Source organism: Chlorocebus sabaeus, chromosome 20 (assembly GCF_047675955.1).
Source record: "Chlorocebus sabaeus isolate Y175 chromosome 20, mChlSab1.0.hap1, whole genome shotgun sequence".
Taxonomy (NCBI): domain Eukaryota; kingdom Metazoa; phylum Chordata; class Mammalia; order Primates; family Cercopithecidae; genus Chlorocebus; species Chlorocebus sabaeus.
The window spans coordinates 59,579,059-59,605,903 of record NC_132923.1 but is presented as its reverse complement, the minus strand read 5'-3'; the positions used below and the strand labels follow the sequence as shown (position 1 = coordinate 59,605,903).

General features: G+C 36.4%; 1 protein-coding gene across 1 annotated transcript in view; it reads right to left on the bottom strand.

Moving 5' to 3' along the window:
• PIGK (phosphatidylinositol glycan anchor biosynthesis class K) overlaps positions 1 to 26,844 on the bottom strand; it is a 131,456-nt gene extending 104,612 nt beyond the window's left edge. Inside the window, exons 1-3 of the mRNA XM_007978242.3 lie at positions 26,717 to 26,844; positions 17,749 to 17,802; positions 13,976 to 14,067 (exon numbers count right to left, since the gene is read on the bottom strand). Coding sequence (XP_007976433.3) covers positions 13,976 to 14,067; positions 17,749 to 17,802; positions 26,717 to 26,809 — 239 coding nt within the window. The 5' untranslated portion in view covers positions 26,810 to 26,844. The remainder of the gene's footprint in view (positions 1 to 13,975; positions 14,068 to 17,748; positions 17,803 to 26,716) is intronic.
• Position 26,845: the final 1 nt, after the last annotated feature.

Genomic DNA, 26,845 nt, shown 5'->3' with positions numbered 1-26,845 from the left:
GAACTACCGGACACTGGCTCTGAGCTGACATTGATTCCAAGGGACCCAAAATGTCACTGTGGTCCTCCAGTTAAAGTAGGGGCTCATGGAGGACAGGTAATTAATAAGGTTTCAGCTCAGGTCCAACTTACAATGTGTCCGGTGGATCCCCAGACTCATCTTGTCATTTTCCCAGTGCCAGAATGCATAATTGGCATAGACATACTTAGCAGCTGGCAGAACTCCCACATTGGCTCCTTGACTGGTAGGGTGAGGGCTATTATGGTGGGGAAGACCAAATGGAAGCCATTAGAGCTGACTCTACCTATAAAAATAGTAAATCAAAAACAGTATCACATCCCTGGAGGGATTGTGGAGATCAGTGCCACTATCAAGGACTTGAAAGATGCAGGGGTGGTGAGTCCTACCACATCTCTGTTCAACCCTCCCACCTGGCCTGGGCAGAAGACAGACGGATCTTGGAGAATCACAGTGGATTACCATAAACTTGACCAAGTGGCGACTCCAACTGCAGCTGCTGTACCAGATGTGGCTTCACTGCCTGAGCAAATGAACACATCTCCTGGTACCGGGTATGTAGCCATTGATTCAGCAAATTCCTTTTACTCCATTCCTGTCCATAAGGCCCACCAGAAGCAATTCACTTTCAGCTGGCAAGGCCAGCAATATGCCTTTACTGTCCTGACTTCGGGGTATATCAACTCTCTAGCTTTGTGTCGTAATCTTATTCAGAGAGACCTTGATCACGTTTCATTTCTACAAGATATCACCCTGGTCCATTACATTGATGACATCATGCTGATTGGATCCAGTGAGCAAGAATTAGCAAACACACTAGACTTATTGGTGAGAAATTTGCATGCCAGAGGATGGGAAATAAAATCAACTAAAATTCAAGGACCTTCTACCTCAGTAAAATTTCTAGGGATCCACTGGTGTGGGGACTGTTGAAATATTCCATCTAAGGTGAAGGATAAGTTGCTGCATTTGGCCCCTCCTACAACCAAGAAAGAGGCACAATGCCTAGTGGGCCTACTCGGATTTTGGAGGTAACACATTCCTCATTGGGGTGTGTTACTCTGGCCCATTTATCGAGTGACCCGAAAGGCTGCCAGTTTTGCATGGGGTCTAGAACAGGAGAAGGCTCCGCAACAGGTCCAGGCTGCTGTGCAAGCTGCTCTGCCACTTGGGCCATCTGATCTAGCAGATCCAATGGTGCCTGAGGTGTCAGTGGCAAACAGGGATGCTGTCTGGAGACTCTGGCAGGCCCTCATAGGTGAACCACAGCGGAGGCCTCTAGAATTTTGGAGCAAGGCCGTGCCATCTTCTGCAGATAACTACTCTCCTTTTGAGAGACAGCTCTTGGCCTGTTACTGGGCTTTGGTGAAAACAGAACATTTGACTATGCGTTATCAAGTCACCATGCGACCTGAACCACCTATCATGAACTGGGTGCTTTCTGACCCCTCCAGCCACAAAATGGGTCGTGCACAGCAGCATTCTATTATCAAATGGAAATGGTATATACGTGATCAGGCTCGAGCAGGTACTGAAGGCACAAGTGAGTTATGTGAGGAAGTGGCTCAAATGCCCACGGTCTCCAATCTTGCCACCCTGCCTTCTCTCCCCCAGCCTCCATGGATGGCCTCACAGGGAGGTCCCTATGATCAGCTGATGGGAGGAAGAGAAGACGAGGGCCTGATTCACAGATGGTTCTGCACAATACGTGGGCACCACCTGAAAGTGGACAGCTGCAGCACTACCGCCTGTCTAGGACATCCTTGAAGGACAGCAGTAAAGGGAATATAAAACTCTGTGAAATATCTTTCCTCCAAAGAAAGCAAATTCTTTTCACAGATGTTAATTTCACTTATCCTTTTAATTTCTTTTAAAGAGTTAGATATAACATGACAGAGTAAGAACAGTTTCCATCAGACTGTTAGCTGACAGTGTGGTATGAGTGTGTGTGTGTGTGTGCGCGTGTGTGTGTGTGTGTGTGTGTGTTTCCCCTAAGCTTTGTTCTTTCCAGTGACAACTCAGGTAGGAGGAAATGAGAATTACAATGGCTGAGCAGAACATCCACCTTTGCGTAGAAGCCTCACGCCACACTGGACTTTGTGCCTTATGTAGCAACTCCATAAATATAGTTTTCAGGGTGTCTAAAAGGAACAGTCTCAATTATAAGAATCACTGCACTCAGGAAAGCCCAAAGATATATCTTTCTCCTCAGGCATTCATCATTTATTCATCCTAGTCCAGTTGTAGTCATCTAATGAATAAGGGAACATTTTTACTATAAGCAACATTGCCTGCCTTTATCGTATTTACAAGGGAACAAAGTTAGAAAGTGAACACAAGTCAAATTCTTACACAGAAGGAACGGACTTTGTTAACCCTTTACTATATTTTAATATTTATTCTAGTTATTATTTTTAATTGCAAGGAATCACTAAAGCTTTATCAATAAAGAAGGAAATACTATTCTGGACACAGGCCCTGGCAAACATTTCATGATGCAGATACCAAAAGCAAGTGCAACAAAAACAAAAATTGATAAATGGGACCTAATTAAAATAAAGAGCTTCTGCACAGGACAAGAAACCATCAGCACAGTAAACAATCTACAGACTGGGGGAAAATGTCTGCAAACTATGCATCTGACAAAGGTCTAATATACAGAATCTACAAGGAGCTTTAAAAACTTAACGAGTAAAAAATAAACAACCTTATTAAAAACTGGGCAAAGGACATGAACAGACACTTCTCAAAAGAAGACAAATAACCAACAAACATAGGAAAAAATGCTCAGCATCACTAATCATTAGAGAAATGCAAATCAAAACCACAGTCAGATACCATCTCATGCCAGTCAGAATGACTGTTACGAAAGTCAAAAAATAATATATGCTGGCAAGGTTGTGGAGAAAAGGGAATGTTTACACACTGCTGGTGGGAATGTAAATTAATTCAGCCACTGTGGAAAGCAGTTTGGGGATTTCTCAAAGAACTTAAACGACCATTCAACCTAGCAGTCCCACTGGGTACATGTCCAAAGGAATATAAGTCATTCTACTTTGCTGTTATATAAGGGATATATAATAGCAACCTAGGTGGCCATAAACAGTGGATTGGATAAAGAAAATATACACCATGAAATACTACACAGCCATTAAAAAAAAGCACACAACTATGCCCTTTGCAGCAACATGGATGAAGCTAGAGGCCATTACCCTAAGTGAATTAACGCAGGAACAGAAAATCAAATGCCACATGTTCTCACTTATAAGTAGGAGCTAAACATTGGGTAAACATGGACACAAAGAAGCAAACAACAGACACCAGAACCTATTTGTGGGTGGAGGGTGAGGGGAGAGTGGTGATCAAATAACTACCTATTGGGTACTATATTTATCATCTGGGTGACAAAACAATTCGTACACCAAACCCTGTGACACCCAACTTATCCATATAACAAATCTGCATATGTACCTCCAGAACCTGAAATAAAAGTTGAAAAGAAAAAAAAAAAAAAAAAAAAGACTCGGTGACTTTCAGGTCATCAAGAAAGGGAAAAAGAAAGGGAAAAAGGCACTGAGAAAGGGAAAAAGAACAAAACCAACCTATATTTCTGGCTGGGAACCAGGTGCTGAAGTGGATGGAGAGAAGTCATGGAACTGAAAAAGCACTGACTACTGTGCTTAAGTGTGGAGTGGAGGATCACGTGGAAGCAGTGAAAAAGCTCCAGAACTCCACCAAGCTCCTGCAGAAGAATAGCCTGAATCTGCTCAGAGACCTGGCTGTGCACATTGCCCACAGCCTCAGGAACAATCCAGACTGGTGAGATGTGGTCATATTACACAGGAAGGAGGGTGATTCAGAGTTCATGAATATCATTACCAATGAGATTGGGTTAGAGGAGACGCTCCTATTCTTAACCATGGGTGATGAGAAAGATGCTGGACTTGCCTTACTGGCAGGGCAACCTGCAGCTGTGGAGACCCTGGGGCCCAGGGTGGCTGAGGTCCTGAAAGGCAAAGGAGCAAGGAAGAAAGGCTGTTTTCAGGGCAAGGCCACCAAGATGAGCCAGAGGGCAGAGGCACAGGCACTTCTCCAGGACTACATCAGCAAGCAGAATGCTAAGGAGTGAGAGCTTAGGGCGCTCACTTCCTGTTTTCACAGGAACCTTTTTGTCAATAAAATAGTTTGACTCAAAAAAAAATAAATAAATAAAAGAATGACTATTAAAATGGCACACAGTTTTATGGAAATTCAAGAATAAGGACTTACAGAGATTAGAGCTCAAAAGTAGTTATAGATATATCAACATTAACAATTGGTGGAAATACATGGGCTCCAGTATTTTGCCACTAATGTGCTAATATGACTAGTTATTCTGCAAACATCTGCTTCTTTCTCCTTTCCCTGCTAATAGGCTTATTATTCCTGTGACGTTTGTACACAAGTCTTCACTAAAAATGTCTCAACTTACAAACATCTACGTTTTTATGACCTTTCATAGATATATATATACACGGAATAGAAAGAATCTAGATATTTACATATCTATATATTTAAATTATATATATATATATGTATTTGACTTTTATTTTGCATTCGGGGGTACATATGCAGGTTTGCTACATGGGTATGTTGTGTAATGCTGAGGTTTGGGGTACTAATGATCCTGCTGCCCAGGTACTAAGCACAGTATTCAATAGGTACTTTTTCATTTTTTCAGCCTCTGCCATTCCCCACAACTCCAGAGGTCCCCAGTGTTTATTATTCCCATCTTTATGTGCATGTGTACTCAATGTTTAGCTCTCACACTTATAAGTAAGAACATGTAGCATTTGGTTTTCTGTTCCTGCATTAATTCACTTAGTAAAATGGCCTCCAGCTGTGTGCATGTTGCTGCAAAGGACACAATCTTTGTTCTTTTTATGGCTGCGTAGTATCCTACGGTGCATATGCACCACATTTTCTTTATCCAATCCACCATTGATGGGCATGTAGGTTTATTCCATGTCTTTGCTATTGTAAACAGTGCTGCAATGAAAATATGAGTGCATGTGTCTTTATGGCAGAACAATTTATATTCCTTTGGGTAGGTACCCAATAATGGGATTGCTGGGTCAAACAGTAGTTTATTTGAAGCTATTTGACAAATCTCCAGACTGCTTTCCACAGTAACTGAACTAATTTACATTCCTACCAACAGTGTAAAGGTGTTGCCTTTTCTTTGCAGCCTTGCAACATCTATTATTTTTTGACTTTTTAAGTCATTCTGACTAGTGTGAGATGGTATCTCACTGTGGTTTTGATTTGCATGTCTCTAATGATTAGTGATGTTGAGCATTTTTTCATGTTTTTTGGCTGTTTGTATGTCTTCTTTTGAAAAGTGTCTGTTTATATCCTTTGCCCAGTTTTTAATGGGGTTATTTGGTTTTTGCCTGTTGTTTATGTTCCTTATAGATTCCAGATATTAGACCTTTATCAGATGCACAGTTTGCAAATATTGTCTCTCACTCTGCAGGTTGTCTGTTTATTCTGTTGATAGTTTCTTTTCCTGTGCAAAAGCTCTTTATTTTAAGTAGGTACCACCTGTCAACTTTTATTTTTTGTTGCAAATGCTTTTGAGGACTTAGCCATGAATTATTTGCCAAGGCCAGAATCCAGAATGGTATTTCCTAAGTTTTCTTCTAGAATTTTTAGTTGGAGATCTTACATTAAAATCTGTAATCCATCTTGAGTTAAGTTTTGTATATGCCTTTTTATGATCTTTCTTACGATAATTAACACTCTCACAGTAATAATAAAACTAGTATTTGGCATCATTAAATTAATGCCAAGTCAGTTAATGCTAAACCAATGCAATCAATGTAATTAGAAAACATGATAGGCTGATTCGGGAGATTATATAATAAAGCAAAGGAGAACAAAGCTGGGAATTACAGCTGGGCCAGCCAACCAAAAATATTCACCCCTTTTAAGTATTGTTTCCCCTCTAAGCATTGTTACAGATGAAAAAACTCAGGCCAAGATAGACTAATTTTTCCAAGATCAAAAAATGAATAGTGACATTCTCAGGCTATTTCCAGGTTTATTGAAGGCCTGGTGATACAGGAAGAAGCAAGACATGTAAACATGAACCTCAGGCACAGCGAAGAATTGTCTTATGTAACAATAGGTGGACTTTTAAGTGACAAAGCAGTTGTTCTACAGACTATTCTGAATTCCTCTGGCCTGTCTGATTTCTTACTCTCTGCAGGCTGTGCCAACTGCTAAACTTCACAGTCACCACAGTGAGAAACAAGGGAAGTAGAAAGGCACTGCAGCCACTCATATTCTCATCACGTATATGCTCTGTATTACTTCTGTATTCCTTTGAAAGGAAGAAAACTCATTGAAGATTTTATAGCTATCAAAAATAAAAATTTCTAGTCAATTATTAGAATCAATAGGAGTTTAGCAAGTTGCTAGAACAATATATAAAAATCAACTGCATACACAGCAACAGAAGCTAGAAAATGTATTTTTGGAAACATACCATTTACAATAATAACAAAAAATAAGGTAACTTTTAAAATGCTACCAAAGATGTTTAATCAGAAAAATAAAAAAAACATATAACTTGAATGCTATTAAACCCATAATTAAATAGATAAACTTTATTCATAAATTGAAAGACCTAATATCAAAAAGAAGCCCCTTCTCTCTAAATTAATCTATAAACTCACTGCAGTGCCAATGAGAATCGTAACAGGGATTAAGAACTTGACAAAACAATTCCAAAATTAATATGGAAGAACAAGACCTAAGAATAGGCAAGACCATTCTAAAAAAGAATGAAGTCAAGGAAATTAACTTAACAGATACAAAGACAGTGACAGTAGTAAAGACATTGTGCTATTGTTGAAGGAATAAGCATCTTTCTCTTCAGTATCAAAATCTTCCTCTCTATTTACAAATCGATAAAGAAATTTCCCCTATGCTTCATAAACCCCATTCATGGTCTTGTTAGACTTGCAAATTGGTCCTACGTATGATCTAAACATAAGAGTATCAAGGTAGTGGCCAAACTTCTCCTTTTACCTTGTCACTGTTCTCAGAACACATTTCAGCTTCCTAACTATTCTAAATGTTTCTCTATTCAAGATATTATACACTTCTCCACAAGGAACACCATGTAGAGCGGCAGATCAGCTGCCAATATGCGAATAAAATGACAGATTGTTCAGAATACATAAGCATCCTTATTCAAACACTATTATTTATATTTTCAAGAAGTATTTTAGAAAAAACTGTTGAGGCTGGGCGCGGTGGCTCAAGCCTCTAATCCCGGCACTTTGGGAGGCCGAGATGGGCGGATCACGAGGTCGGGAGATCGAGACCATCCTGGCTAACCCGGTGAAACCCCGTCTCTACTAAAAAATACAAAAAAACTAGCCAGGCGAGGTGGTGCGCGCCTATAGTCCCAGCTACTCAGGAGGCTGAGGCAGGAAAATGGCGTAAACCCGGGAGGCGGAGATTGCAGTGAGCTGAGATCCGGCCACTGTACTCCAGTCGTGGTGACAGAGCGAGACTCCGTTTCAAAAAAAAAAAAAAAGAAAAAGAAAAAACTGTTGAGAAGTGACAGGAGACAAGAGGAGAACATTCAAAGGCATGAGTTAAAATTATCTTCACAATAACTATGAATGTACATTGCAAATTATTTATAAAACTTATTACAGGACTGAAAAATCCTTTTGTTCATAAAAAACAAGACAAAATCATCACATATGTTTATCAATATATTAAAATAACATAAAATGGCAATATAATAAATGTAAAATATATATATTTAGAAATTTTAATAAATTGTAATGGCTTAAAAATAAAATCAGTGACCTCCCTAGACAGAGAAATCTATGAAGTTCTACACACAGGGAAACAAAGGCAAAAGATATTTAAATAAAAAAGACCACAAGGTATTCTAGATGTTCTAGGTTCTACAGCATTTACTTATATCACAGCTATCTTCTCCCCAAGAATTACAACAGTAAATATTCATGTAACATTTACAATTAGAAAATTATTTTAATATACATTATCTCATTTTATTCTTATGGCACTATACAGATTGGTATAATTATGTGCACTCATTCATCACTGAAATACCTTATTAAATGCGAAGCGTGCTAAATCACCAAAACTACAAATGAAAGTAACCATGTAGTAGTTGTCACAATGAATCAGCAAACGAAAATACTGAGCTGGAATTAATAAAGTAGTAGTTATCACTTGGACTCGGGAAGGGGAACATCACACACCGGGGCCTATCATGGGGAGGGGGGAGGGGGGAGGGATTGCATTGGGAGTTAAACCTGATGTAAATGACGAGTTGATGGGTGCAGCACACCAACATGGCACAAGTATACATATGTAGCAAACCTGCACGTTGTGCACATGTACCCTACAACTTGAAGTTTAATAATAATAAATAAATTAAAAAATAAATAAATAAATAAATAAAAAATAAAGTAGTAGTTAAGGCCTGAAGGTTGGATGAAAATTTTGGATTTGTTACAAAGGCAACACAGTTACCACAGGTTCTTAATTGTGGGAGTGAAAAGATGAAAGCAGTGTCTGAGAAATAATTCTAACAGTTATGTGTAGGATGAGTTGGAGGGGGGAAAGGGACCAGAAGCAGGGAATAAACAGCTAAAAAGGGGTGGAAGTATAGAAGCATGTACCATAGCTACAATGTATATTGAAGTACATGAATACTGAAGAAGCATGAAGTACAAGAAGCATGAAATAATAAAGTCTTAGACAAAAGTAAAAATAAAAATATGAAAAAAGTAAGAAAATTATAAAATCAGAGAGACATTTCTTATATTTATTTAATATCAACTATTTTCACACACCCCCTAGTCCCACATTCAACACATATACATTTTAGAATTTAATAAGGTATTTAATAAGTATGCATAATACTAATATCTACAGATTGTCATAAGAATAAAATGAAACAATGTATATTATATACATTTTGAAATTTAATAAGGTACTTAATGTGTGTGCATAATTGTACTAGTATCTATAGATTGTCATAAAAATAAAATCAGACAATGTATATTAAAAGAATTCATTAGTTATAAATGTTACATAAATATTAATTGTTGCAATTTCTTGGGGAGAAGACAGCTGTGCTAAAATAGTAATGCTCTGGCCGTTAAGTCAGAAGACCTGAATTCAGATTGTGGTCCTATTTTTATTAATATTTAATTGACCTTAGGCAAGTCATTTAACCACTGTGAGCAACCACTTTTAGTATGTAAAATGGGAAAAAGCAATCTCTCATAAAGGTCTCTAGGAAAAAAATAATTCATTATAAAATTCCTAACATAGTCTCTGAATTATGATGGATAGTGAATGTGTGTTACAGGAGAGGAAGAAGAATCCATATTGGCTGCTGTTACTGAATAGAAAGCCACAAGCATTTTTAAAGAAACATTTTAAGGAATTACCATACAGTAAGATTGCTAAACAGCTTATTAATGCTCCACTTCAGACAATGCCCTCTTACTTATAAGGCCAAATCCACAGCAGCATAAAGAGTAATAGTCAAAAGCTATACAATCAACATGATTTAAAAAACAACAATAACAACAATTAGTGACTTTTTCTACTTACAGAAACATTACCAGAATTTACATAACTGACCAAATAGCTCCTACTTCTAATTCTAATACCTGTTAACTGGGAAAGAAGTTAAAAGGGACAAAAGACAAAAAGGAAACAAATGCATCCTGAAGGAACTTAAATGGTAATATGTAAGGTTGAGGGTGACTTGTTTTGGGCAAGTAGTGCCCTGGTAAGATTGCCCCAGCCATAGATCCCTCAAGAATAAGTTAGAAGATAGTTCATAAAAATCAACTATAGCCAGGCACAATGGCTCACGCCTGTAATCCCAATAGTTTAAGAGGCCAAGGTGGGTGGATCACTCGAGGCCAGGAGTGTGAGACCAGCCTGGCCAACATGGCGAAACCCCGTCTCTATTAAAAATACAAAAACACACCTGTAATCCCAGCTACTCAGGAGGCTGAGGCACAAGAATCCTTTGAACCTGGGAGGCGGAAGCTTCAATGAGCCAAGATTGCTCCACTACACTCCAGCGTGGGCTACAGAGCAAGGCTCTGTCTCAAAGATAAAACACAAGAAAAAAAAAATCCACTATAGCTGGGCACAGTGGCTCATGCTTGTAATCCCAGCACTTTGGGAGGCCAAGGTGGGAGGATCACTTGAGTTCAGGAGTTCAAGAACAGCCTGGGCAACATTGTGAGATACCAACTCTACAAAAAAATTTAAAAATTAACCAGGCATGGTGGTGCGCACCTGTAGTTCCAGCTACTTGGGAGGCTGAGACGGGAGGATCACTTGAGCCCAGGAGGTTGAGGCTGCAGTGAGCAGTGTTTACATCACTGTACCCCACCTGGGCAATGGAGTGAGACACACACACACACACACACACACAAATACCTGACTAAAAAAACCTGACTATACAGCACTGTTAGCTCTGTGGGGGTTGAGAAACAAGATTAAGAGAATATAAGTAAATGGTATTCATAAAAGTTTCCTTTCTCATCTAGACTAATGAAGTTCTACTTAGCTACGGGTCTTTATCACACTATTCATTCACTCATTCACTGCAACAATATACCAAAGAACGCACTGTGAGAAATACATAGTATAACACCCAGCCTTGAAGACATAAGATCAACACATGTAACAAAGTGCCAAAAGAGAGGTAAGAATACAGCATTTATGCAAGAAAGACCAAGAAAGCTTCAGGGAATTCATGGATTGAATCTGGACGTCAGAAAACTAGAGGGGAAGGAGAAAGGAAAGAACTGTAGGTGAGTGACCAGTGCAAGGTAATGAAGGACAATACAGTGACTACGAAGAAAATGGCTGGAGCATAAGAGATAGAAACTAAAAAGATCAGAATGTCAGATTTGGAATCAGACTGCAAAAAGTCTTGAGTACCAGAATAAGGGATTTGAACTTTTTTCTAAATACTCTGAAAAGCTTTGAGTAAGGGGAAATAAAGAATAAAAGCTTTAAATTAGGAAGATTAATCTCACATACGATTGAAATACAGAATAAGAAAAAAATAGTGTTAGATGGACTCAGAAAAGCTATTGGATTTTATAGAAACAATGCATCAGACAGAGATCACTACATGAACTCACATCTATCCAACCTGTAGTAGAGCTAAATGGTATTTTAAAAAAACATTATATAGACATTTTACTCTGTGAACTAAATCTTATGCACTGAGCCAAAAGAGAGTGACAGAGACAGATCATGTCTATCAACCTAATACTAAATGCATTTATTCCCTAGAATAAACATAAGATGGGAGCTATGATTCTACATTCCCTAAGTTGACTTCAATTCCCATGTGCTTTGCACAGCATGTGGAATACAATTCCAGGTTAAAGATATGTGTATTTTTTCATAAACATGGCCCTAATCATAAGTAAACCACTTTAGCCAGTGTGCAAACAAAGAAAATAGTAATAGCACTGGAGGAAAAACTAGCTGTGGTAGACCTGATGAAAGAAAATACTAACTGTAATTTATGTGCTATTTGAGAATCTTTCAGGAGTAATTGTGACTCAATGTTTGCTTCACATACTAACCTTAGAACCTAAACCCTACTTAATGCCTTTTCTTCATCTTAATCATACTAAACATACTGAAGTTAGCTAAACAGGGATTTAGTACAAAACAATTACTTGAGGGCAGAAATTTATCTAAAAATAATTAAACATTTTAAGAAGTTAAAACCAGGCAAATAAAAACAGAATCTCCATAAGGTTGGAGAAAAAGTGTGGGCACAAAGTACAAAAACCTCACCTGCATGGAACTTAGATAAGAAACTGGTCATACTCGAGCTAGAGAGCACTTACAAGGGTCTTATGAGAGTATCTTTGCATTTTCTCCCAGAACCATTAATAACACTTTTCCCTGAGTCAATATTTTGAAATATTACAAAATTCTGGCAACCTATTTATTAAAATGTCTTTAATATCACACTAACATTTTCTAACACTAGACTAACACAATTTAGGGGATATAAGTATTTTTACTTTTAAAATACAAACTGTGTTTGCTTTGTACAACTGATAAAATATTTCCAAATCATACATTTATTTACCCAACAGAAGCTGAGTAGAATCTTTTCTATTGATTTCTATTTATTAAATAACAAATGGCTTAAATCACCAACTGTTTAAATCCTTAATTACCCCACAACAAAGACTTCATAAACACAACTATAGATAAGCAATCATTTGAAAGAGAAATAAGCTTTTAAATAACATTCTTCAGAAACCTAAGGACAAACCCATTAAACATAATGTACAAAATACATCCTGTTGCTATTGTCTATTCCTAAAAACTCCCTCCAAATCTAACTTAAATCATTTAAACGTATCTTAATGATTGACTCATAGAATAAAGATTAATTTACCAAAAAAAAAACCTATCGCCAAGCCATGCGTAGTGATTCTCTAGAAGAGTATATCCAGCATAGACGCAAGAGCAGTTAAAGACCAAAAGCTAACTAACTACATAGGCCTATTTGAGAAAAACCAATTGACAAATGACAAGAATTATATCTATACACTTGATATAACAAATCAACCTCCTTCTCAGACTTAATGTAATTTTAAAATAGTAATATTATCTAGTTGCCATGATTTCCAGATGAAATATGGAAATTATAGTTTTGTCAGTTACTCAGACTGAAATGATCTATTGACAAAGACTGTAATATAACTTTGTTTCCTGAGTCATTCACTGCTTCCTTTCTGTTCCTGCAGCACTTTATGCATATCTCTATTTGTTTTTCCTGCAAGTGCTGAATCCTGAAAGAAGGAACTATTATTACCATGTAACAAATGAGAAACAAGCTTAGTATGGTAAAGTGACTTTAAGAAAACTCATCACTAAAGCCAGATTTCAAAGTCATATCTAACTACATAGCTCTTTCCACACTGACTCACTGGTACTAAATAAATCAAACCTAAATAACTGAATTGACTGCAGTTTCTTGCTATAGCTGCTCTGGTAGTAGGAAAAACAAACCTATCATGGACAAAACAATGTAGAAGACGTGCTCTGAGTGAAGGTGTGGGTATATTGCCTATTACCTGAACTCCATGCCCTACAAGTAGGAAAATTCCCACTTTACGAGTCTTCATATAAGACAAAGCCCACCTTCCTATACAGAGGCTAACAATGCCATATACTAGCTCTTCCAGTCACCCTGCAGCAGAGACATGGGTGCTGACCTAGACTTTACCAATACAACATTTACACCAAGACCACTATAAGGCAGACAGTAAGAAGTTGGAACAGCAAAATTCGAATTGTGGCAGCAGGAGGCAATAGCAACATTAAGTGTAGCAGCTATGCAGTGGCTGAGTCTAGGCTTCAGCAATTTGCAGCTCCATTATTGTCACCAGACTGTTTTAAGTTATGATTTTTAGCTATGCCTCTTCTGATATCTAGGCTTCCTTTTTCCTGGCTATTAAAGGATACAACCTTCTCACTAATTTGGCAAGGTAAACAATATGCTTTCAATGAATCCCTTTTCTGCTTGAATCAATCAGAATTGCTCTCCGTTATCTGCAATTAAAAACCCTGACTGAGTCATTTACTAATTAAATACATTACACTAAATAATTATATTTTATCCAATCTTTTTACCTTAGCATTTGTTCTTTTATACAATATGTCATTATGGTCTTAAGTAACATCTAATTTATACATGGTAGTATGTTCTAACGACAACAACAAAAAAACTTCAAATCAGATTTTTTTTTACCTTTTTCAAAAGTAACACAAAATACAAATATAGTAACAATTACCTAAGGGTTATTTTCACTGAAGTTCAAAGTTAAGCTTTACTGAGGCTTCTTACCTGTCAGGAATACCTAGCCTCTTGACACTTCTATAAACGGAAAGAGTATTTGCAACATGTCGATAATTAAACCAGAATCGGGACGTACACACCTGAAGTATTAAAACAAAAATACAATTTTTATGCATCAAAGCTAACCATGGAGCTGCAGAGTATTTTTCTTCAAGTAGGATACAGAGATCTCTAAAGAAAGAGGATGCCATAATTCAGGCTTTAAAACAGCAAACATAAAGAATTGTCGGTAAAGGCCAGGCACAGTGGCTCACACCTGTAATACCAACACTTTGGGAAGCCAAGGTGGGCGGATCACTTGGGCCCACAGGAGTTTGAAACCAGCCTGGCCAACATGGCAAAACTCCACCTCCACTAAAAATACAAAAATTACCCGGGTGTGGTGGCGTGCACCTTTGTTCTAGCTACTTGCGAGGCTGAGGCATGAGAATCGCTTGAACCTGGGAGGTGGAGGTTGCAGTGAGCAGAGATGGCACCACTGCACTCCAGCCTTGGCGACAGAGCAAGACTCTGTCTCAAAAAAAAAAAAAAAAAAGAAAGAAAAAAAAGAATTTTCAGTAAAACTAATCTCTCCAAAGAGAAGTCTTTCATAACCGGTATTAGATTTTAAAAGACCACTCAGCTTAAGAGAAAGCATATCTTTGGGAAATTTAATCAAATACTGAACCAACTTAGTTATCACAATTTCTGTGACTCAATAACATTTCTATTTCTAAAAAGTTAAATTCTTTAGAATCAAAGACAATACCCATAATTTCTTCACAGAATAGAAAATTAGCTACATAGGGTTATACAATATTTGTTTCATTCCAGATTGCTTCCTTCGTTGTGAGAAATGTAGGACACAGGATAAAACATAACATATAAAACAGTTATAAATGCATATAAAAGAGTGCATTATAAAGAAGCTATTGAACTAAAGAGAAAATTAGAAACAATCCAACCAAGTTTTATAGTTTAAAAAAATTCCTAAGAATTATATTAAAGGTGCTGGGAAAATGTAATTCCATGCCTCAAAAGTTAGTGTTGCTGAGAACCCATTCTAAGGTAGGTAAATATAGATCAGGGTCACTTGGTAATACATCTACCAAGCACAATCCTGGTTTCTATCACATGCCTGTGCCTTTAGTAGGTATAATGACAATTTTGAGAACAGCGTAAGTGTTCTTGCCCCTGCCAAACAGAAAGGAATTACATGGTTTTTTAAATTAAATTTTCAATTTAGAATCCAATCAGGAAAAGACTAAATTTTTGACTACATAAAAATGTAAAATTCCATATGTCAAAAATATAAAATTCTGGCTGGACACAGTAGCTCACACCTATAATCCTAGCAGTCTAGGAGGCCAGGGTGGAAGGATCACTTGAGGTTACAAGTTAAAGAACGGCCTGGGCAACACAACGAGTCCCCCATCTCTACAAAAAAATGTAAAATTTAGCAAGGAGTGGTGCTTTGTGGTTATAGTTCTAACTACTTGGGAGGCTGACGTGGGAGGATCACTCGAGCCCAGGGGTTCAGGACTACAGTGAGCTATGATCACACCACTGCACTCCAGCCTGGGAGGCAGTGCAAGACCTCATCTCCAAAAACTCCCTTTTTAATTTAAAAAAATAAAGAATAATTTATTCAAGTTTCACTACACTAATATGTAAAATATTGGACAAAAAAAGAAAACTGCAATTGTAATACAAAGCCCAGTAATGTTTTTTTTTCATCTTTTATTTTTTACTTGAATCCCAGGTTACTGAAATTGAAGAGAGGTTTGGTTAGAGGATTCCCAGAGCAAGGAAGGCTTTCATGTGTGTGTCAGTATAAGCTAACAGTCTTTTAGTTCCAAAAGATAAGCCCTTTGGCAATTGCTGGTCTGCACATAGGCAGTTATCCCCTTTTGAACAGTGAGGGGATCCTAGCCTCCTGTAGAGAAAGTTTATCCTGTCAAATTGGTAGATGATGGTCTGGCTCCTGATGGTTCTCCTTACTTTTAAGTAGGCATTGAAATCCTCTCTCCTTACCTTTAGAAGGCTTTCCTCAGTAACTTCAGAAAAATTTCTTGTGAAGGGTAGCATATATAAGAGATTTTTTCTTGAAGAACAAGAAAATGAGCCATGAACCCATGTTACACTGTCCTATTTAATCACAATGCTATTATATTTAAAACAAACAAGTATAGAATCTGTAATCACCCTATTTACTTCTAGGAACCTATGGATAATTCATTTATGTTTTTATCAAATGATTCTCAATAATTTACAAAGCCTCAAACATTCATTTGGCGTCAATAAGTTAATTATAGTCTTGCATGTTTATTCTGCACTTTAAGTTGAATTCCTCTACCCATCTCCTTTATATTCCCACTATATTCTTACCATTTATAATCCCCAGTTTTCTTCCTTTTCCAACATGCATTACTAGCTTTGAGATGCTGTACATTCTCTGCTCCCTTTTTCACAAAATCAGCTTCCTTTCCTGCCTCTTTGAACCTAATCTTCCAGTCCAACCCTTGTACATGTTTTCTCATTAAGTCAAACATTATATTTCCTAATCCTATAAATGCCATTAAATGAAACTCCAGTAGTGAAACTATTATCCAAATAGTTATTATCCCAAATCAAAACAAATTTGATTATGTGAATTCTATTTGGGGAATTAAAACTACAAATTTATGAATCCAGAAAAATTAAAGATGGTAATTCACAAATTCACACTAACGTTGGGCAAAAGGCAGAAGAAAAAAAAAGGCCAATAAGCAGGCCTTACTAAAAATCAAAACAATGCAAATTAAAACAAAATTTAATTTGTTGACCAGCAGTCAAAAAGTTAAGATAAAAATTAAGAATATATAGCTAACTTGGATTTAGAAAAGGAGCCACAGCCTTTCTGGAGGCAATCATGCTCCATGACTTCACATTCTTATACTTAGGAATTTATTCTAAAGAGAAAATCAGTCAAGTCACAGAGTTATGTGTATAAGAACGTTCAACACAGTCCTATTCACAATAATGAAAAATTTAGACTCTAAATGCCCATAAACTGGAGGTTACAGTACATTCATAAAATGGAAGAAAATACACCTTTTGGAAAAGATTATCTCCATACCTACTGGCAGGAAAAGATCCCTAAGATATGCTAAAGGGTTGCAAAATAGCAGGTATAATATGATCCTAATTATATAAAATCATATATCTATACATCTTTTTGCGTATATATGAAGAGGGAAAGGGCTTGAACAATGCTCACCAAAATATTAACTCTGGGATGTGGGACTTGAAGCCATTTTCCCTGTCTTCTTTAATTGAGGTGAAATTCACATAACAAAATTAGTCTGCCGTCTTTAAACTTTTCTATGTAATTTGAACTTCTACAGTGGTCATCTACTATTTTTAGAAGCAGAAAAAACAACTGAAAAAATTTTAAAACACATAAGTAGAGAGTATCTATAAACTAATACTATAGATAAGAGATGCAATTAGTAGTTTCTAGCATTAAAATATTTCTACCTTTTATAAAATGCTTCCTTTAACAATAGCATTCCTAATTTATTCTTAAATTTATTTTCAGATCACCACTTGACAGAGGACAAAGAATATTACTAGAATATTATAGTTGATGTGGTCAATTTAAAATACAGCCAAATCAAAATAAAGAATTTCTGATATAAAATGTACAAAAATAAATTGTATTTTCAAAAATACGATTTGCACAAATTTCTCAGATACATATCTAATGTGAACAGAAAGGTGTACTTTTACAGTATACTTACCAGAACAGCCCAGTTGTTTGTATGGCCACTTCTAAAGAATTGTTCTGCTTGATCCTAAATAAAGCAAAACAAATAGAAGAAAAAGCCACAATTTCTCAGAATAAAGACCAATAATGGACAGTTAAGACTCATGTAGTTTTTATAGTTGTAATAACAATCATCTTACGTAAGTTTATGAAGATTCCAGTATTTGACATTATGGACTACATAAAGAATCAAAAGAGCTTACAGCTTAAGATACTGTAAGGGCAAATGTCCTGAACTGGAAATCTGGAGAAATGGGTTTCAGTCTTGGCTTAGACACCAATTAAACAGAGTAACCTTGATTAAGATACTTAACCTTCCTGAAGACTCAGTTTCCTCATGTGCAAAATGAAAGCAATGCCAATCCTACATCACAGCACTCTTTTAGAGAACTGTAAGATTTATGTGCAAGAGTTTCTGCTTTAAAATATTATTTAGCATTACTCAAATGAAAGTACACTATATAACTCATATCTTTCTATTTCCCATACCCTGAGAATTATTAAATGAAATATATGCTCAATTAAGAATATACAATTTGCTTGTTCAACATTTAACAAGGCTATTATTTAAAACTGCAACCTCACCCCACCATTTTTCTTACTATGATTTATTTTTTCCACTGTGTTTATCATCTTCTTACATTATATATATAATTAACTTATTTATTATGTATATTATTAATCATCGGTCTTTCCCCAAAACAATGTAAGACTCAGTAGGGCAGGGGTTTTCATCAGTTATATTCAATGATGTATTCCAAGTAAGTTTGGCATATAGTAGGTTTTTAATAAATATTTTGTGAATGAATGAATCCATGGTCCAAATGCCTTTACTGTCGTTGAACAAATCCAGAGTCTCCTATGGAAAACTGAAATCACATGGTTCATAGGTTCAGAATATGGTAAGAAGGTATTACATAAAGGTTGTACTATAAAGTTATAACTTTCAAAATCTCCTTTTAGGTTGTACTCTGATAATTCCTCTATTAAAGTGATCACTCTCTACAGTGAGAAGGCAAGGTAAAAATGCATATGCCAGGAATTTAACCAAAAATTAATATTTCACTTTTAGTAATGCCATACAATTTTTATCCTCATGAATTGCTTGTGCAATATAATCTCCTTACATCCTCAACAAAAACAAAATTTTCACTCTTTGAACTTCTCACAGACATATTTTTAATCCTTTAATCATTTAATAGTCATCTCAGTTGATTCTCTAAAATCTCTGCAATTATGTCAACTAATTCTTTAATATTAGTCACAATATTAAAAATTAAAGATCAGACAAATGTGCTACAATACCCATAAAGATTGCTGAGGTTTCTTTTTTCTTTTTTTTTTCTGGGAGATATAATTGAAAGAGGGGCCTGACTGCTTTTAAACATTTTATCTCAAACACAGACAAGTCTTCTTCATATGCTTCTAATTTCCCATTCAGTCTTATAATTGTGAATGACTTATTTCATGTCTTCATTCTACACATAAGTTAATATGCTTCCTGTTAAAATTTCATTCAGTATCCATCTTACTATGTTCTAGGGACTTTATCTGAACTCATCAATACAGCTGATTGAGTACATCCTCTAGCATTCTGCCAGGGACCATTTCACCAATCTATTAAAGTAAGAATTATATCTGCCATCTCAAGACCCTAAAATTTTCTAACACCACATCCTGACACCTAATGAACATTATTTTGATTATATATTAAAATAATAGTGGATATAAGCCATACTGACCTCAGATCAGCTCCCAAACATTAATTACTAGACCTGTCAGAACGCCTAGGTTCAAATCTGGGCTCTATTACTTACTAGGTGTATAAACAGGAAAGTTCCTTAACTTTTCTGTGCCTCCAAATCTCCATCTATAAAACAGTAATAGTATTATCTGATGCAGAGAATGTAGGAATAGTGACTGGAACATACTAATAGCCTGAAAAACATTAACAGCTTTAATTTTGAGCTAACAAGAAAATTTCAGGGAGAATAAATTTAAACTTCCACTTGTACACACATCTGTACCTGTGTGCACACACCAAGTGTAAAGACCCAAGTATTATATATGCTGCCTACAAGAAACTCACTTCACCTATAAACATGCATAGACAAAGTGAATGAATGAAAAAGGACATTCCACACAAATGGAAAACAAAAGGGAGCAGGGGTAGCTGTACTTAGATCAGATAAAACAGACTTTAAGTCAAAAACTATAAAAAAGAGACAAAGGTCAATACAATGATAAAGGAATCGATTCAGCAAGAGAGCATACAATTATAAATATGTATGCACCCAACACTGTAGCACCCAGATGTATAAAGCAAATATTATTAGATCTAAAGTGAGAGAAGAGATCACAATACAATACTGGGTGGGGACTTCAGCACTCCACTCCCCATTGGACAGATCATCTGGACAGAAAATCAACAAAGAAACACTGAAATTATTTTATTTTTGAGATGGAGTCTCACTCTGTCACCTAGGCTGGAGTGCAGTAGCGCAATCTTGCCTCACAGCAACTTCCACCTCCTAAATTCAAGCGGTTCTCCTGCCTCCGCCTCCCGAGGAGCTGGGACTACAGGTGTGCATCACCACACCCGGCTAATTTTTGTATTTTTGGTAGAGACAGGGTTTCACCATGTTGGCCAGGCTAGTCTCAAACTCCTGACCTCAAGTGATCTGCCCACCTCAGCCTCCCAAAGTGCTGGGATTACAGGCAAACAGAACTAACAGACACTTATAGAACATTTCTTCCAACAATGGCAGATTACACATTCTTCTCATTAGCATGTGGAACATTCTCCAGGATAGACTGACCACATAGTAGGCCACAAAACAAGCCTCGGTGAATTTTAGAAATCAAAATTATATCAAAAATATCTTCTGACTACAATAGAAAAGCACTAGAAATCAAAATACACAACAAATTTTAGAAGATGTTCAAATATATGGATATTAAACAACATGCTCCTTAACAACCAATGGGTCAAGGAAGAAATTTAATAAGGAAATTAAAAATTTCCTTTAATACATGAAACTAGAAACACAACACACCAAAACCTAAGAGATACGACAAAACAGTACTAAAAGGTAGGTTTATTGCAATAATCGCCCACATCAAAAAGTACAAAGATTTAACCTAATAACACATCTCGAGTTACTAGAAAAGAACAGACCAAACACAAAATAAGAAAAGAAATAATACAGATCAGAGCAGAAATAAACAAAAGAGATCTGAAAAATACAAAAAAAAGTCAATGAAGCAAAAAGCTGGCTTTAAAAAAAAAAAAAAAATCAACAAACCTTTAGCCAAACTAAGAAAAAAAGAGAGAAGACCCAAATAAATATATTCAGAAACAAAAAAGGAGATATTACAAATGGGTAGTACAAAGAATCGCTAGAGACTGAAGTACAAAGAATCACTAGAGACTGAAGTACAAAGAATCACTAGAGACTATTATAAACAACTATACACAATACATTGGAAAACCCAGAAGAAATGGATAAATTCCTGAACACATACAAGCTACCAAGATTGAACGAGGAAGAAAGAGAAACCTGAACGGACTGAGACTAAGTAATGAGCTTGAAGCAGTAATAGAAGTCCCTCAATGAAGAAAAGCCCAGAACGGGATGGTTTCACTGCTGAATTCTACCAAACTTTTAAAGAACTAACACCAATTCTTCTCAAACTATCCCAAAAAAATTAAAGAAGTAATTCTTCCCAATTTGTTTTATGAGGCCAGCGTTACCCTGATAACAAAACCAGAAAACAAGCATACAATAAAAAAAGGAAACTACAGGCCAATACCTGTGATGAACATAGATGTGAAAATCTTCAACAAAATACAGTCAAACTGAATCCAACAGCACAACAAAAACATAATATACCACGATCGAGTAGTATTAATTGCAAATCAATAAACATGATGTATCACATCAACAAAACGAAGGACAAAAAACATATGACTGTCTCAGTAGACACAGAAAGAGCATTTGATAAAATTCAACATCCCCTCACAATAAAAACTCTCAACAAAGTGGGTATAGAAGGAACACAACCTAAACACAAAAAGGCCATCTATCAGCCAACACCATACTGAACAGGGAAAAGTTGAAATCTTTCCCTGTAAGAACTAAAACAAGACAAGGATACCCACTCTCATCACTCTTATTCAACATATCGCTGGAAGTTCTAGCCAGAGCAACTAAACAAGAGACAGAAATAAAAGACATCCCAATTGAAAAGGAGGAAGTCAAACTGTCCTTGTTTGCAAACAACATGATCTTATATATAGAAAAACCTAAACACTCCACAAAAAAATCTCTTAGAACTGATAGACTAATTCAGTATATTTGCAGGATACAAAATCAACAGACAAAAATCAGTGGCATTTCTATATACCAATAATGAACTAGTTGAAGAAAAATCAGGAAGGCAATCCCATTTACAATAACTACAGAAAAATTAAACAACTAGGAATAAATTTAACCAAGAAGTGAAAAATCTCTACAATGAAAACTACAACATATTGATGAGAGAAAATGAAGAGAACACAAAAAGATGAAAATGCTTCCATGCTCATGAATTGGAAGAATAAATATTGTATTGTTAAAATGATCATATCACCTAAAGTGATCTACAGTTCAATGCAATCTCTATCAAAATACCAATGATATTCTTCACAGAAATAGAAAAGCAATCCTGAAATATTTGCAAACTATTCATCCAATAAGGGATTAACATCCAAAATATGCAAGGAACTCAAACCTATGTTAACAGCAAAAAATAATAACAATAATAATAATCCAATTAAAAATAAGCAAAGGATCTGAATAGATATTTCTCAAAAGACATACAAATGGCCCACAAGTATATGAAAAAATGCTCAATATCACTAATCACCAAGAAAATGCAAACCAAAACCACGATGAGATATCATCTTAGGGGCTATTATCAAAAAGACACAAAATAATAAATGCTAGTTATGATGTAGACAAAAAGGAATTCTTATACACTGCTGGTGGAAATGTAAATTAGTACAGCCACTATGGTGAACAGTATGGAGGCTCCTCAAAACAATACAAATAGAACTACCATATGATCCAGCAATTCCACTACTGGGCATATATTCAAAGGAAAGGAAACCAGTAGGCCAGAGATATCTACACTCCATATTTATTGCAACACTATTCACAATAGCCAAGATATAGCATCAACCTGAGTGTCTATCAATAGACAAATGGATAAAGCAAATGTATGTGTGTGTGTGCGTGCACGCGTGCACACGTGTATATATAAAATGGAATATTATCCATCCATAAAAAGAATAAAATCCTATCATAAACAGGTACATGGATGAGCCTGGAGGAAATTACATTAAGTGAAATAAGTCAGGCACAGAAATTTAAATTTTTAAATTTCCGTATCACGCAGATATGGAAATTTTTAAAAACTTGATCTCATGGAAATAGAGAATAGTGGTTACTAGAGGCTGGGAAGAATATGAAGGTGCCGGGGGGAGTACAGAGAGACATTAGTTAACAGATACAAAATTACAGATAGCAGGAATAAGTTCTAGCCTTCTATAGCACTTTAGCGTAACTATAGTAAACAATAATTTATTATATTTTCTCAAATAGCTAGAACTGTTTTCTAACATTTTTAATATTATCAACACAAAGAAATTATAAAGGTTTAAGATGACAGATATGCTAATTACTGATTATTTCACATTGAATACATGCCTCAAAATATCACACTATCCCCCATAAATATGTACAATTATTGTGCCAATTAAAAAATAAATATTATAAAAAGAGAGGCATCACTTAAAGAGAATACAACATTGGTCAGAAAGTAAAGTATCTGTTACTGGAGATTTGTGAAATACCATTAACAGATTTTAGAGTGTATAGACACGTAACCCTCAAGAATATCAATTTTCATCAGAATATGATTTGCTGTAGTAATGCAAGTGAAATCTTATGTAAACTACCAACAGAGATGAAAAAAAAACTGTGATCTCTGAAATTACTATGGCTAGGATAAAATACACTTAATTTAGCAAGGCAATAACACAGTATTTCACATTAAATGAAACTATAATGGGTTTTCTATTGTTAAGCATTGTTTCTGATAAATTACTGACATGATAAATATAGAATAATAACCTGAACAAAAAGAGTGTGTACGGCGTGTGTGTGTGTGTGTGTGTGTGTGTATGTGTATTTTTCCACCTCTAAACTCAACAGCTGCCTGGATGTTAAAGAAAGCAATGCGCTACAGTGGTTAAGCACTGATTTGGGAATTCAAAGACCTAAGCTAAAATGCAGGTCTTATCTCGCTCTTTAGACTTGACTATCCTCATGTCTCTAATGTGCCTTCCACCTCCAAAGTTCTTACTTCTTTCAGATCTTAGTGAAAAAATTTAGATGGCAAAACTGTTTTGTGGTTGTCTAGACAATACAGTCATTATAAAGTTATTCATTCTACATACAGTAAATGGAGCACCTATTATGTGCCAGATAAGTCAGGCACAGAAATTTAAATTTTTAAATTTCTGTATCACCCAGATATCAAGAGTACCATTAATATATGGTGATACAAAAATCACTAAAAAGCATGCTGCTTTCTCTCAAGAATCCAGAGTTCAATAAAGAGGAGCATGCAAACACTTACACTACAATGTGACATTCATTAATTCATCACACTCATTGGGTAACATGCCAGTCACTGCCCTGAGTGCTCCAAATACAATGCTGGGCAAAAATAGCCATAGTACTGTCTTCAAATAGGTTACTATCTATTTGGATATTGGATATTGGATAGATATACATTTAACAGATAAGGAAAGACATACAATATAAGAAGAGTACGACAGAGGGACCTGACCTGGTCAGCGAAGTTTTCCTAAAGAAGTGACTGTTGGGTTAAAATCCAAAAGATGAAGAAAAGAGGAAACACAATTCCAGACAGAGGGGAGACAACTCTAATGTGAGAAGAAGCTTAAAGGTTTTGAGAAACTGAAAGAAAACCTAACTAGAAGTTTGAAAGAGAAAGAGAAAAAATTGGAAGTGTAGTCAGGGCCCAAAAAATATGCAGGGTTTTGTTTGTGGGTCATGGTGAAGAATTTAGAGCAACATTAAGGTGATCTTTTGAGCAACATTAAGGTGCCTGGGTGACATGATCGGAATTGTATTTTTAAAAGTTACTCTGGCTTCAATTTAGAGAACAGATTGAAAGGAAAAAACAATGACTCAAAGAAAAACATTTAGGGAACTGTTGCTCCTATATCTAAGTGACAGATGATGGAATAATAGTACAAAGTATACAAGGGTTATAGTAAATGAGTGCTGTATCAAGTGTACGAATTACAAAAGTGAAGGCAAAGGTAAGAGATATGGAAAGTTTCTACAGAGGTTATGACTTCACAGTATCCTAGCAAATGAACAGAGGAAACAGGATGTATAAAATATCATAATGTGAAAAAGCACAGCAATTATGTAACTACAAAAAACAGTAATAGTATCCAAGATGAAGCAGTCAAAATCAGAATAAAGGAAGGAAATAGAACTTCCATTTAGTCATATTTATGTTCTCTAAAAAATATGCTATATAAATATCGAATATATAAATTAACAGTAATTCATAAATATATACGAAGTTCATGCTCAATATCTTTTTTTTAACTGATAGGATGTGTATTCAAAAAGTTTGGAGTCCACTGGTCTAAACTCAAGGTGCCCAGGTGGTGGGGAGAAGAGGTTCCAAAACGGAACACTGGAAAAGTAGGCAAGAACCAGGTCATAACGTTTAGACTTTATTCTGTATGCAATGGAGAAATATTTAAAAGACTTCATCAGAAGAATAACCTGATCAGGCTTACATTTCGTGGAGACGAATCTAACACTAAAGTGAGGGAGTATGGAGGCCTATGGAAAACAAGATAAAGTAATCGCAAGAGTTTAGACAAGAAGTGATCACAGCCTGAATTAAGTCAGTGGAACTGAAGAGGTGAGGGCAATTTTAAGAATTCAGATCACAGAATTTAGTGATAATTAAAATATAGGATAAAGAGATTAAGACTGTCAGGTTTCTAGCTTAGGAGCAGCATATCTGGATGGAGAAACGAAGGAGAAAAGAGGTGCTTAGTTTTTCAGTGTCTTCTTAAGAGTAGGTAGGCTAAGCAGAAGATAAAACTTCGGACACAGATTTTCAAATGTCTCCTGACTATCCCGGCTTCTTAGTCAGCTGGATATGCAGGCCTGAAAAAGATAGCAGACATCTAGATTGTAGACCTGGACTGAGGAATCATAAGACTACGGTGGATAGTAAAAGCATTATAGAGCACCAGAATGTCTTGTGTCCACGTTTAAAAATGGGACGCTGGGAGAGCCCAGGATAAAACTGAGCACCCCTTTTCTCCTCCATTTCTTAACCCAGACATGTTGCTCCTAAGCCAGAAACTTGAGAGTCTTAATAAACACTTCTCTTTATCCCATGTTCTAATTATCACTAAATTCTACGATCTGAATTCTTAAAATTGCTCTCACCTCTCCAGTTCCGTCTGATTCCTATCAAAACAGAGGGCTGCAGTTGCGTAGCAGGAAAGTAGTTGCTGCACACTGACATTTCACCAGCCTCTTGCTCATATTTCACCTGCTAAGAACTGCACACATGTAGGAGCAAAGGATCAGGTCCTCCTCTGTCTCCGAGCATTTGATTCTTTTAATTCATCCTTTTAAAACGCTGAAACAGACCAACACTGTCCTAACCCGTGCCCAGTGACACCCTCCTCAAACCCAGCCAGGGTCAGGGGCTGATTGACTCCAGGAGGCTTCCCTCAGCTGCTGTGTATCGGACATCTGCTGGAGAGCGCACAGTCTCGACACAGCCGGCCTCCCGGGGCTCTGTGGTCAAATAAGCCTGACTCCTACCTCGATATGACTAGCGGCCACGCTGCCGAAAGACAAGAGCAACACCGCTACCAACGCAGTCGCAGGCCGGCTGAGGGAGTAGGTGACGGCCATGTTTGCCGGCTTCAGACTTCCCACACCTGAAGGGGC